The sequence below is a fragment of the Ceratotherium simum genome, chromosome 13 (assembly GCF_057802395.1).
Source record: "Ceratotherium simum simum isolate JZ-2026a chromosome 13, ASM5780239v1, whole genome shotgun sequence".
NCBI lineage: Eukaryota > Metazoa > Chordata > Mammalia > Perissodactyla > Rhinocerotidae > Ceratotherium > Ceratotherium simum.
Genome location: NC_141912.1, coordinates 58,753,149 through 58,767,620, shown reverse-complemented (window position 1 = coordinate 58,767,620; position 14,472 = coordinate 58,753,149). Strand labels below are relative to the sequence as shown.

At 42.0% G+C, this 14,472-nt stretch overlaps 1 protein-coding gene across 1 annotated transcript in view; it reads left to right on the top strand.

The window, feature by feature from the left end:
- The window catches only part of LOC147915740 (protein eyes shut homolog), a 440,056-nt gene extending 430,751 nt beyond the window's left edge, over positions 1-9,305 (top strand). The window contains exon 11 of the mRNA XM_087437836.1: positions 8,649-9,305. Within this exon, the coding sequence (XP_087293962.1) occupies positions 8,649-8,845 (197 nt within the window). The 3' untranslated portion in view covers positions 8,846-9,305. The remainder of the gene's footprint in view (positions 1-8,648) is intronic.
- The last annotated feature ends 5,167 nt before the right edge of the window (positions 9,306-14,472 follow it).

Here is a 14,472-nt window from a genome sequence, read left to right as displayed (position 1 = left end):
ATATGTATTTACATTTCTGTTGAGAGAATATAGAAGAGGGAATAGAAAAGTCTCACCAGTTTTCGTGAGTCCGTGGCCCAGGACTTGGGGGGGAAAAGAATAAAGTTGTATGAAATCACCAACTTTAATAATATAAAACTTCTATAGGTAGCTTTTAATCAGCCCATGCCATCAATATCCAGCATCATTGGAAAGAGCACAGGCTTTGGCTCAAATCCCTGCTCTGCTGTGTCTTAGCTCTGTGACTTCACCTCTCTGAGCCCCAGTTTCTTCACCTATAAGATAGGAATATAGGGGGCCTGCCCTGTGGCACAAGCGGTTAAGTGCGTGTGCTCCACTGGGGCGACCCGGGGTTCGCCGGTTCGGATCCTGGGCGCACACTGACGTACCGCTTGTCAGGCCATGCTGTGGCGGCGTCCCATATAAAGTGGAGGAAGATGGGCATGGATGTTAGTTCAGGGCCGGTCTTTCTCAGCAAAAAGAGGGGGATTGGCAGATGTTAGCTCGGGGCGATCTTCCTCACAAAAAAAAAAAAGATAGGAATATAGGAATAAGAACATCTCATTGGGGGCTGTCAGAAATAAAATAATTTAGACAGGGCACCTAGCAACTGGAACATTGTCAGTGTTATAATTGCTATCGTTTATTACTTTAGAGTATAGAAAAGTACATTTATAGATCCATGGCTTAAAGAATGATAGATTAAAAACCTAAAGAGAATTTTCACTGAACTTAAATGATGACCCACTCCAACCTCAATATTTCTTAATTATAACTAAAAATCCACTGGCATAAAGAAACCCATGAGTTAGGAATGAGAAACGTGTTCAAAACACATCGGTTCTGGAATAGTCCACATGTGTGATATCTGGGAAGTTTATCACAGTAAACTGCAAAGGGTATTTAATCCAGTATAAATCTACACAGTTTATATAATGTAAATTAGAGAAATTATTGAAATTTTGTAATTCTGAAAGTTTATGCCATAAACTGTAATGCAGATATTACAATGTGAACCCATATGTTTTGAGATTTTTTCTTTTTTTTTTTTTCTTATTTCATTGTGCTATAAAAATCCTACCAGTACCTGGTTTAGATTTAAAGCAGTGCTTTGAGAAGCCAGAAGATGGCACTAATTTCTAAGGATTATGCATCTAAAAAGAATGTGCTGCTTCAGATTCTAATCATTTACTATTTCTTTTGCTGGTGGGAATGATGAGTCTCTATATTTTCATCAGTGTTCTTATCTTAATGTAACATTCTGTTTGTTCTTAACTTTTCTCTGACAATTAGATGGAGAAAGGAGAATGCTAGGAGTTCTGTATCTACATAGAATGTTTGAATGATTTAGTATAAGCAGGAATTGGCGATTAACCAATGATATTTATTTTATGTTGTTACCTGTGGGTGAACTGAATATTATATATCGATTTGAACAGAGAGCTTGATTTTATACATCTATTGAGTATCATCTTAGTTCAGAAAGAATAGGTAAGTGTATATTTTCTATACAAGCCACCAAAACTATAACTGTTAGTAACATCTCAAAAGATACTTAATTTATATTCCCTTTAAATGAAAATCACATTTGTGGGCTACCACTTTTTTATTTGTACAGGATAATGCTGAACAGTGTGGAAGCATATTCCACAAGGAGCTTGTTCCAACAACAGATACAGAAACAACAATGACTGTGTACGTGGTTTCATAATCTAATTGCATTTCAGCAGGACATTGAGCTAAATCTATTGCTCTCTTTCTAAGAAGGAGTTAAGAACAGTGAGGGAGGAAAGATTTATACTCAAATCTACAAAAGAAAGCTGGAGAAGCACGCAGTAGTCTTGTATTTTTGCAAATTTATCCATTTGCTAAGGGTATATTAATTTTCCTGGCAACGTTAAATGTATATATCGAGGTACTATATGCTGCCGAACACCACGCTTGCAAAACTGGCACACTGGAGTCCTTCAAAATCATCAGTTTCCAGGGGAAAATCCATCCACCTTCTGCTGGCTTCATTAAAACACATAACAGAGGAAGGGCTGAACTGGAGTCTCCGCGGCGCAGCGCCCCCTGGTGTCCATCTTCGGAGGTCACGTGCCCCAGCCTATGGAGAGAACAGAATCCGAGTAAAAATCAACCACGTCCTTCCTGTCTTTTGTATTTGTATAAAATAGATCAATACGCCTCATTTCAAAAAAAAAAATGCATTTACAAAGGATAATCTATCCTGAAAACACTGTACATTTTCAAGAATTCTTCTTTAAAGAACTTCTTTCAAGTCCATATTATAAAATTTTAAACAAGATTATGAGGGAATCATACAGATATTTTGTCATATAAAAGCCAAAAATTTTCTGTCAAAGACTATCAGTTGTCAAAAGAAACATATTTAGCGTTTTTAGCTTACAAGTTACAAAAGACGTTATTATCAAATATTAAACAGAAAATAATGTGTATGAGATAAAACTTATGAAATTGTAGTTATAATTGTCCAGCTTAGTTATAAAAAACAACTGATTTGTCAAGTTGGGGGTCTTTATGCTTTGATTTTCAGTATCAGTATGTAATATATTATTTGACTTTTTGCCGATACTAGAAGAATTAAGATTCTAATATCTTTGCAAAAATCCAGAAACATTCTTATTCTTTAGAGGCAAATGACTAGAAAAACACAAAAAAACAAATCCAAACAAGCAGTGATTAGTATTGGTGATGGTGTAGAAATTCTATTTCCCAACTTCATCCAATAGCTCCAATTATTCCCTTAGGCACATAAGAACAGAAGAGTTAAGATACTGAACAATAACAGCAGAAAAAGAACATATAAATATATGTCACTATTTTTTCAACACTATGTTAAGCCCTTTATATGTATCCATTCAGCCATTTGATAAAGAGTACTCTGTGCCCACTTGACCCAGGCACTGTTGCACATCCTGGAGTTGGTGAAGGGCAGGTAAGCTCTCTGCCCTGATCTAACCAGGGAGAGAGACAATAAAAAGTAAACAAATAAATAGTATATCATGGAATTAGGCTGTGGTAAGCAAAGCGGGTTAAGGAACTAGAGAGTGGTGGGGGTGAGAGGAGATGAATAGTTTAACGGGATGGTCAGGGAAGACCCCTGTGCAGAGGGGACAGTCGAGCACAGCCTTGAAGGAAGTGAGGAAGGAGGCCATGCATCTTGGGGAGAATATGTTTCCCCCCAAATTGGAAACTAAAGGAGCAGAATCCCTAAGCTGGGAGCATGTTTGGTTTGTTTGAGAAACACAAAGAAGGTAGCATGGTTGGAGCAGAATTGAGCAAGAAGAAATGAGTATAAAATAGATTTGGAAAGTAGGGGCTTTAGGCTACAAATTCAAAGGAAAACACTGGAGGACTTTTAATATGCAATTGATATTTAAAAGACCACAGTGGCTACAATATGGGAAAGAGACTGTAAGAGGACAAAAGTGGCAAAAGAGACCAGTTATGAAGAAAATGTAGTAATCCAAGCTAGAGAGGATAGTGCATGGAACTTTGAGGCATTCATGGAGGTGATGAGAAGTAGTGGGATCCAGGATATACTTTGAAAATGAAGTTAACAGGATTTGCCAGGCGACTAGTTGAGGTGGCAGAGAGAGAAACAATTTAAAGATGATGACTAGTTTTGTTCTGAACAAAGACAGGGAAGATGGGGGAAGGGATTGGGTTGAAAGAGAAGGTTATAAAGATGACAGTCTGTGATTCCTATTGGGCATACAAATGTATGTCAAATATCTAGGAGGTAGTTGGATAGATGAATCTGGAGCTCTGGAAAGAAGCCAAGGATAGAAACTATCATTCAGAGTCATCCTCCTGTAGATGGTACATATGATGAAGTCAGGAGTGATGGCACATGAGATAATTGGAAGAAAAGGAGAGAGGGGAGGAGCAGTTTAAGGTGGGATGACTACTAGGAGAGTGCAGCATCACAGAAACCACGAGAAGAAAGCGTTTCAAGAGAAAAGAAATAATCAACTATGTCAACTGCTTCTGAGACATTGAGTAAGATGAAAACAGAGAACTGACACTGACTTTAGAAAGATGGTGGTCACTGCTGACCTTAACATAGAAGTTTCAAAGGAAAGAGAGAAGATAACCTAAGAGGAATGAAATCAAGAGTGAAAGAGTGGTAAAAATTTGAAGGAGTCAATACAGATACTCTAGAAGAGTCTTACGATGATGCACAGAGAAACAAGGAGTAGCTAGAGAGGAACGTGGAGCTGAGGAAGGCAGTTCTTCAGATGGAGACATTCTAGCATATTTGATGTGGAAGGGAAGGATTCAGCAGAGAAGAAGAATTTGGTGTCTCTGGGGAAATAGGAAAGAACTGCAGAAGTGATGCCCTTGAGTGAATGAGCGGTGGCTCCAATAACCAGGCAGAGTCAGCCTTGTAACCAGAAGGAAGGCAGAACAGTGGATCAAAATGAAAGATCTGAAGGTGGAAGGATTTGAGGGTGGAAGGTTGGGGTAGTTCTCTCTTCTTAGATTTTATTTTTCTCAGTGAAATAAGAAGCAAGATTAGTAATTGAGAGAGAGAAGATGAAAATTAGATGTTACAGGAGGTATAAATTAGTTCCTTGGAGACTGGAAAAGTGGGTTGACTGGGAAAATGTGGTAGGATCGCAGGGCTGGTGCAGGAGGTTTGCCTGCTCGAGGTGTGTGGGTAGCTCAGGTGTGTTTCCTTCAGCCACAGACTTTCTCCCTCTTCACAAAAAGTGAGGTACTCTCACTCTCTTCATTTTAGAGATGAAGACACTAAAACAGAGAAGTTAACTTGCCCGAGTTTAGACAGGAAGTAAGGAAACCCAGACCAAGCCTGAGCTGGCTGGCCCAGCAGCCTCCCCTCCATCACCACAACGTAGAGCAGCTCACGTCTCTCTGCCGGCCAGAAGGCTTCGGGCGGATTGCAGAGGTGGAGCGAAGATGCTCTGCAGTCTGAGCTCTGTGTATGTCTTCTTCCCACATCCCAGCAGCTCATCTTGGTCACTTCTGTGCATAAAACTCCAGTAATTCAGATTAAGAGGATCAACTACTACAGAATATCTTTAAAAATAAAAAAAAGTATGGTTACATTTAGAACAATAATGTCTTATTTCTCAGCCCTTATTGGGAATGAGAAAAATTTGTCTTAGTAAATTTTCAAGAAGACAGAAGTTTATATCCTTTTTGTGGCAATTTTTGCTAAAATGTGTTCTGTAAGCACAACATAACGTGCAAAGATTCTACATTGCGCCTACAACATAGCACGACATTATAGAAAAGATTTTGACACTCTCCCTTCGTTGAAGGTTTGTTGAATTTTTAATGACCCTAGATGATGTTGAGATACATAAGGCCTTTTGACTGCCTGAAATGTTCCCAGACTGTTGTGAGTGATTTTGCTCACTTCGTCCACACAATAAATAATTAATCTTTAGTTCAAATCCAAGCATCCCCCTCATGTTCGCAATCCATTGCTGTAACTTTAAAAGAACCGAAGGAAAAAAATGCCTAGGTTCAGATATGGAAGCCACAAGGCTGCTAGCAATTACAAAGGAAAAAAAAATACATTTAATAGCCCTAAAATATTCCCATTACAATCTGTTCAGTCTCCTGATTCGAGGACAAGTGATGTTCCCAGAAGTCTGATCTGGGAATCTGTGTGATAGAGTCATCAAATAAACCAAATGTTGCCTGATTAAAGATCATGAAGAGCCTACTTTAAAGAATTGGAAAGGATCATTCGTAGGGTTGAAAGTCCTCTTCCTCCTAATCTGATTCCTTCCGTGTTCTCCTGTCTGATCCGGCGTGATGGCGACAGCGTGGGTGAGGACGCAGGGGCATCTTAGCGGTGGGCTGGACACCTTTGATCCCTTCTCCTGATTCCTATTGCTCCCCAAGAGGCCCTGTCTTTCTGCAGCTCAAAGTACCAAAAGACAAAGCCCCTTGAAGTAGGTCACAGCTAAGGGTTTAAAGAAAGAACTTACCTGCCAAGAGAGACACGGTTCTCCCTGCTGTGCGATTCAGGAGAAATAGAAGGTGAGCTACCCACGTCATTTTGTTTTCTAGTAGCCTCAATTTTAAAAGTAAAAAAAAAAGGGAAATTTATTTTAACAATATATTCCATGTAACCCAATATTTAACGCATATAAAAATATTACTAATAAGATGTTTTACAGTCTCTTCTCCATACTAAGCCGGTCTCACTCAGACCTAGCCACAGTTCAAGTGCTCACCAGCCGCACGTGGGGAGTTGCTATGTTTTTGCACAGCACAGCTTTAGACGAAGACACACAGACCCACTCCTGTGGGCCTAGTTATACTCAACGTTCAATATACATTGTACTACTTCTTAGTAGTCTAAAGTTGTGTCATAAACTTAACTCTGATTGAACAGCAGCGCTGATAACACTGTTTAACTGTTTAGATAAATATCACTTGTCTCAGTGAATTACCCATAAATGTCCTTACATTTCCAATTCGGTATGAGCTTAACTCACTGTTAGATTTCTTAATATCACCAAAGTCCTCATTTTCATTTCGACCAAAGTGTGGTCCTCCAGCTCTCTCCATCTAGTCTGAGCTTCACATTTCATCGCTGGAGTGACATTTCTAAAAGGCAACTTTGATCAGTGCCTAACTACTCAAAGATTGTGGAGAAAATATCAAGCCTTCATCATTTCATCCTGTCTGACAGTCTCATTTCGTGCCCGCACTCTTCCTTTTTATGCTCTATTCTACAATTTGCAAACTCCATGACCTCCCCGAGTATGACATGCGGTTGTGGCCTCCCCACCTTAGAACATGCTGTTCTTTCTACTGGAAATGATGTTTCCTTTTTGTCTGCCAGGTGAGTGGCTGCTCATCAGCCGAGCCTCACCTTCCGTCCAGTGCATCGAGTACATTTATTGACCACACACTAGTCGTTGAGGGTAAGGGTCATATTTATCATCTTTGTGTCACCACACCTAGCACGGGGCCTGACAGTGAAACACATGTGGGGTGTACGTGTTTGTTGATCTAACCTAAGTATACTAAACCTTGAAGTAGACTCAGTTGTAAATTATTAACAGGAAGAAATGATAAAAAAAAGAAAGTCATTCCTGTCTCTATTTTAGTATTAAATTTAATTGAATTCTATTTTCACTGTTTCTAATGCCAACATTAAGAGACTGTCAGGATTTTTATTTTAATTCCAGTTCACTTCATTTCCCCCAACCACTGACCTACAGCGTGGCTGAAAGTGAAGTCGCTGTTGGGAAGAGCCTCAGTGTCTCTGAGACATACACCATACATCACTTCCCTAGATAAAAAATAAATACAGGAGGTGCCAGCTTTCAAAACCCTACTTCAGATTCTGGTGAGTTTGGAGAAAAATTACACTTATCCTCAGCCACACATCCCGAGGAATAAACTGATAAGGTTTTAATAAAGTATCAAAACGAAATATTAGCTTATTCCGCACAAACACCCTATTCGAATAGTTATATGAAGCAAACAAAAATAAAAGCCTCTGATAACTGGAATCCCTTTTCCCAGGGTAGCACAATTATTTGCCGTGTGAACAATTATAACCAGACATAACCAGCCCTTTTGTTGTAAGCATTAGGTACCAGAGAGAGGATATTTCTTAAGGCTTATAAAAATTCTAGTTTTACAACTTCCCAGGAGAGCCACCATCTCTTGAGAAGAAGGGGATAATATAAGGTAATCAAGACAAGCCCTTCTTCCCTCTATCAAGCCATATTGAACCAAGAAAAATAGATCCTAAGAACATCCTTTAATCTGGGAACACCATCCATAACAGACAAGGAGGATGGTCAAAAGCCCCATTGCTGTTTCTTGTGGTCCTTGTGGGGTGGAGAACTAAAAAGCCTGTCGGGGCTATTCATAAAGGAAACGGAGCAATGGAAGAGAACAGTGGGATGCAAGAAGATTAGAGGCGGGACGAAAAGAGAAAGAGAGGCTGGCAGGCTAATAACACCTTCAATTAAATTCCATTTTGTCCACACTAGCCCTTGAACTTCTGTTTTTCACCATTTCTTGTTTCTGCTAAATCTCCCTCCAGCTTCAGTCCTGTTGAAACCTATGCTTTCATTATCTAACAAGCATCTTGAAGCATTTTTACTTAAAGAAAAGTTCTGGTCATTCACGATGTGGTGATGGCAGCTGATCAGTTTCCTGCCCATTTCTTGGCTTTCCTGCCCCTGACCTGTGGCTTTGGCTCTTACAAAGGTGCAGGACCATAAAAGCAGTTTATTCCGAGCTGTGAGCTCCTCGCTAAGTCATGCCCCGTGTTAGATGCCAAATCATGTTCACAAAATTCCTTGGCTGCCAGCGATCTTTTCTACTTCTAAAACTAATCTTCAAAATACAGGGTTTTGCTTTTTAAGTAAATTTTTCATTATGTTGTGAGTATGTGAGTGAAAGGGTCATATACAGGATCTCAAAACCCTGGATTTCCTTTGTTCTGGTTTTGAAATTCCCTGTTGAGTCACTTGGTTGCTCAATGCCAAAGGGCAGGTAAGTATAATTAACGTGATAGTAAACAGACTATCTGGCCAGATGCATCAGCAAAACAGAACCCTCCTTGACCAGTACATGTGTGGGTTTATTTTAACTGTTTGGTCTGGGTTTTTCCACAGCTATTAATATCACTCAGCCCCGGTTCAGCGGCACGGATGCCTTTGGGTACACTTCATTCCTGGCTTATTCACGGGTCCCAGACATCGTCTTCGCCTACGAATTCTACCTGAAGTTTCAGCTGGCGAACAACCACTCGGCCCTGCAAAATAACTTAATATTTTTCACCGGACAGAAGGGCCATGGTAAGAGTCACTGACCGTCCAGGACCTGCTCAGCTCCCTTAAGACTCCTGGAGAGGGTCTTGAGGGACACCCTAATAGGCTGTGGAGAAAGGAGACGTGCCTAGGTGCGGCCTCCGGGTTTCTGCCTCGAACATGTTCCTTGTAATCCCACGTGGCCAGCAGCTCCCTGACCCTGCTGAAGCCCTGTTCACACCAGGGCCGCCTCTGACACTCCAGGGCAAGAATTCCCGCAGGCAAACGTGAGGGCAAGGGAGGGGACCAAGTCACATGAGAAGTGAGCCTATTGACTTGCCCTTTCTTCCTTTCCTCTCCGTTTCCATCTATAAGGAGAGAAGGGACATTCTCAAAAGGAACATCATTTTACCATGTGCTGTGGAATGGGAATGGTTGCCCTCCAAGAACGACTCCAAATTAAAGGAGTAAAGAATTAAGAAAGTACTCGGCCTGTAATAAAGCACTCCCGGGCCCTAGAATTGGTGGGAAATCAACTTATGAGTTGAATTTGTGTGTCTTCAGTAGAAACCAGTTACGCACATGTGGGATCAAGGAAAAGCACATATATTTTACTCCCAAGTTGGCAACTAACTACTTAAGCAATTAATCCTACTTACCTTCTCTGAGCTGAGTGCCCTCATCTGTGAAATCAACGTATTACACCAGAGATGGACCTTCTCTCAGCCATCATGGTTCTCTCGTGCAGGGTAAATAACATATTCTGTTCTTTTCAACTCGCTCAGGGACTGTCTCCTTAGACTGAACCCTGGTTTCTGTATTAACACACGTCTGAAAGGAGCCCACATGCCAAGTGCAGCTTCCCACCGCCTCTGGGAGGACGAGGGACACTGTCGTGTGAAGTGCCATTCATTCTTCCTCCAAGATCTGTCCGAACCTCTCCCCTAGCTCTATCGCGGAAACCTCCCAACCTCCTCACTGGCCTCCCTGCTGCCTTTCCTCCTGCAGTCCATTCTCCACGCTGCAGCACATCACCTTCCTCAAAGCAATATCATCATATCTGAACCCTGCTTAAAACCCACCCGTGACGTTCCACTGTCCTCAGAAGCAAATCCAGACCTCCCTCCGTGTTCTCAGAGGCCTCGGGCCAGCCCCTGCCTCTGTCTAGCCTCACCCAGGCCCCTCTCAGCATCTCTGTGCTCCTCTCCTGCAGATCCTCCTCCAGTGCCTTAACCATCACTCACTGTCCAGTCTCAGAGCCTTCGTGCATGCCTTTCCCTCTGCCTTGACAGTAAATGGCTACCAGAGTGGTCAGGAGAGCAGGTTCTGGGGCCTGGCAGTGTAGACGTGAATCCAGTCTCCACCACTTACAAATTACGTGTCAAGTTACTTACTGTCTCTGTGCCTCAGTTTCCTCACCTGTCCAATGGGTATAATCACGGAACATTCCTCAATAGAGTTGTGAGGATTAACACAGTTAATACATGAAAAGCACTTATAAGAGCCTTGGACTCAACAAACATGGTAGCCTGTGTTTTCTCCAGGAGGCCTTCCCAGCCACTTCACAGTAGTAGGTCTCATCCCACCCCGTGCACGTTATTCTCTACCCCGGCTTCTTCTTCATTTCCTCCAAAGCCCTCACCTCAATGTAGAATTCTTTTATCTTCGTTTTAGTTTTTTCTTGTCTGTCCTCACTACAGAATGGGAGACCTGTGTGGACAGAGACCAAGTCAGCCCTGTCCGACTTTCTACTGTCTGACATGCAGTCAGTATTGAATGAATGAATAAGGAACCACCATAAGAACAGACTATTGTCTGATATGTAAACCAGCAACACAGCTGCACAAAGGGTCTTGAAGAGCGGCCGTTATTGGGGGTTCCGGGTCAGATGTCATCTTCTCTGTTAGGATTCCCCCGATGGCTACCCTCCTCCCACCCCTTCGGTCTGTCTCCCCTTCCTCTGAGCACTGAGAACCAGCCCTGCTCTAAGGGCACGGACCCTAGACTACAGGCTGTGGTGGCTAAATCTCTCTCCTCGTTCACAGAAATGGTGCCCCAGTCATCACGGTCTCGCACACAAAGCCTCTCTCAGGTGGTTTTAATAAGTGTCTATCGAATGACTGCCAGAAGGCAGGGCAGAAAGGAGGGAAGGAAGGGGAATTTCTACCCCTGACTCTTCAATCCTCACACCTTCATCATGTTTATCAATTATTTCCTTCTCATAAGTCAAAAAAAAAAAGAAAACTTGGCAAATGAAAAATTCAAATGAGCATCACAGACCCTGGGTCTGTCTTGTTTTAAAACAGATTTTCTAAATCCTGAGAGATTCCCAGCGGGAGAACCCAAGCAAAGAATAAACACTTTGCCCGTGAAAATGCTCCTGCCAAATAACTCGTGAGTACCCTTCTACTGAAGACTCCTTCAAAGTCGCAAAACAAATAGCTTAAAAGCAGTGTTTTGGCCACAGCATTTGTAAATTGTGGTATCTTACCTGTGACATTTTCTGGTCATCTCTGGTCACCTGTTTTGTACATATGGAGATGAATGTTAACTCTGCACTTGCATTGGTAACTTGAGAGCCTGGTTCAATAAAGGTTAGATAACAGGCAGATGAACGGTGGAGCTCTATCTAGTTTCTAGAGTGGAAATGAGAAATCTGAGACATGCAGTTCCACTTTTCACCACCTGAGGGAGCAAGAACACCAGCTAAAAAATGCAAGCAGCGCTGAGGTGCCTTTTAAGGCAGTGTTTCTGGAGGAGGACGTCTTCACGCCTGTGTCAGAATCACCGGAGGGTGCTTGATACAACGCTAATTCCCAGCTCTCTTGAATCAAAAAAATAGAATTTTATCAAGCACCTTAGGTGCTTTTCATGCAACTAGTATTTGAGAACAACCACTCAACACCTCTAGGGACCAGCTAAATTAGACCATACATGGGGATGGACTGAGATATGTAGTTATTGCCGGTAATATCGTATGTAGGGGTGATTCTTCAATTTGTGCAGCATAAAGTTATTAATTTAAAAGTGTATATTCCTTTAAAACATATTATGGTTAATATTAACCACATAATTTGCACTTGTCTATTCTATATAATTAACTATGATCCAAGTCAATGTTGTGAACAGTGGAATCCCCACATTTAGGTGTTATTTTTGTTGTTGAGTAACATCACTCTCTCACCTGCATGTTGGTTGTTGCTACTCAAGTCACCATTCCATGTGCTGCCTCTGTCCTTCTCAGGTTAAATGATGCACAAGACCATGGAGTGCATATAATAACTTGAAATGTAAGCCCACTTTTAATTTCTGGCATGTTCACTAAAAAAGGCACAGGACTGTCATTCCCCAACCCTGACTGTACTCCTCCCTGAGCCCCCCCAAAGCTGAACACTGATTTTGCCAGACTTCATTTTCATTGAACTCTCTGAACAAATTACCCTGTCAAACATTTCAGCTTGAAAACGTCTCTCCTGACTTGTGATTTTGACCTAACCTAGTTCTCTTCCCATCTTCTGCAGTAATACTGAGCACTTCCTTCATCATCTCTTCTTCCTCTCCTACCCGCCACTCCTTACAATGAATGGCTTATAATTTGGTTCTTCTAGAAACCACGTATACGTCCCGCAGTGGTCCACACATGAGTATGTTATCTTCCCCTCTTGTACCCCTTCTGTTGGCGACTGGCATAAATGTTCTGCTTCAGCCAGAAACCCAGGAGCCACCTGGATTTCTCTATTTCATTCATTTTGGCAAGTATTTACTGGAACACAGATGAGGCATTCTAAGTGCTGGAGATACAGTCATGAACAAGACGGACAAGGTCCTTATCTTCTCTCCATTTCATATCCCACGTTTTATCAGACATCAAGGTCTGTCCATTTTATTCCCAATTACTTTTGGCATTTACTCCTTCTGTCTTCTTTCTTCTCCTCAATTGCTCCCGGCTTATCTGTCACAACAGTTGCAATAGCCATAACCTCCTTTCCAGTCTCCTGCCCAGTCACACCCCTCTTCCCCTCCATCCTCCACTTTGCTACAAGTCCAAACATATCTTTCCAAATCAACATGCTTCATCATAACATACCACCTAAGATCCTTTGCATAATATGTGCAGACGTCTATCCAGCCCCTGCCTGTTTGCACAATCTCTTTTTCCTTCATCTCACCCTGACTCAGCAATATTAGCACGTGTGTGCATTCTGTGTCATGTCACTATGTCCTCCACTTCTGTGCTTGTTGACAGGCCGATCCGTCTTCCTGAGCTTCCCAAACACCTGTATCCTTTAAGCCTCAGCTCAAAAGATCATTCTTCTTTGAAGTTTTTAACACCTCCAGGAAAATTTAAGAATTAATCTCACTGCAGTGTGCCAGTCACAATTATCATATTTTGTTATAACTGTTTGTCTGGATCTCTCTGAGAACCAGAACCGGGGCTTTTCTTTTTTATACCAACAGTGGCTGTCGTATATAGACACTCATTACCGTTTCTGAAAGAATGAATGCAAAAATCCATGGTCTCTGTTGCACTAAAACTGACAATCGATTTAGAGAAGCACAACATATGCACTTAAAATTTTGTTAACTAAACAATGCTAAGCCAGAGATAAGAGACCACATCTGGTAAACACAGCGTCTAATACATTTCTGGAACATTGAATGAAAAGAAGTATGTAAGTGATAGAAAAGATGGAATTCAGAAAGGTAAAATCTCATCCAGCTAGAACAGTTAGGAAAGTTGTTCCCTTTCGTATGTTTCTCATCCTTTCCCTTCCATTTTGACCAATCCTCTCCAATTAGTGCTACAGCAGCCCCACTGGCTTGCCAGTTCCATTCTCTCCCAGCCTGGGCCCAGCCAGTCCCCAGTCCAACAGTCTGTGTAAGCAGCCAGCTTATTCCGTCTGAGACCCATCACCCCCATTCACCCCACTTCACAGCTCGCTCTTGCCTGGAATGTCTGCCCAGTTCTCTTCACCACTTCCAATACAACCCAGCCATGCAATGTTCTCTGACGAATTCAGGTCTCCCTATATCCACCTACACAAAGCCTGTGTAGAACTTGTAGTTTATAGCCCATAATTTGGTATCTGATTATATACTGTTTTGTCATTCCCAATCACTACCTTTTTTTTTTTTTTTTTGGTAAGGAAGATCAGCCCTGAGCTAACATCCGATGCGAATCCTCCTCTTTTTGCTGAGGAAGATTGGCCCTGGGCTGACACCCGTGCCCACCTTCCTCCACTTTATATGTGGGACGCCTGCCACAGCATGGCTTGATTAGCAGTGTGTAGGTCCTCTCCTGGGATCCAAACCTGTGAAACCCAGGCCGCCAAAGTTGAGCGCACAAACTTAACCACTACACTGGCCAGCGCCCCCAATCGGTACTTTAAATCATATGATATTACCATTTTCATAAATCAAAAACATTAGAACAGCAGCAATTTCATAATCTTGACCTTGTCCCTCAGCAAGGTTCATCTTAAATTCCTTTTGGACAAACCATGCCTTCAATTTCTTTTGCATCCCCCACTGCATCATTCATGTGGCAGATACTGTGTGAGAAATCAATAATTACACGCTTATTGATTCCGTCACTACCTGAAAGTCTCTGCAGACGGAGGCTATCCTGCTCAGCTCTAAACACTGTGCAGGCATGGATTGATCTGGGTTGCAGTGAAACAGGCAAGAC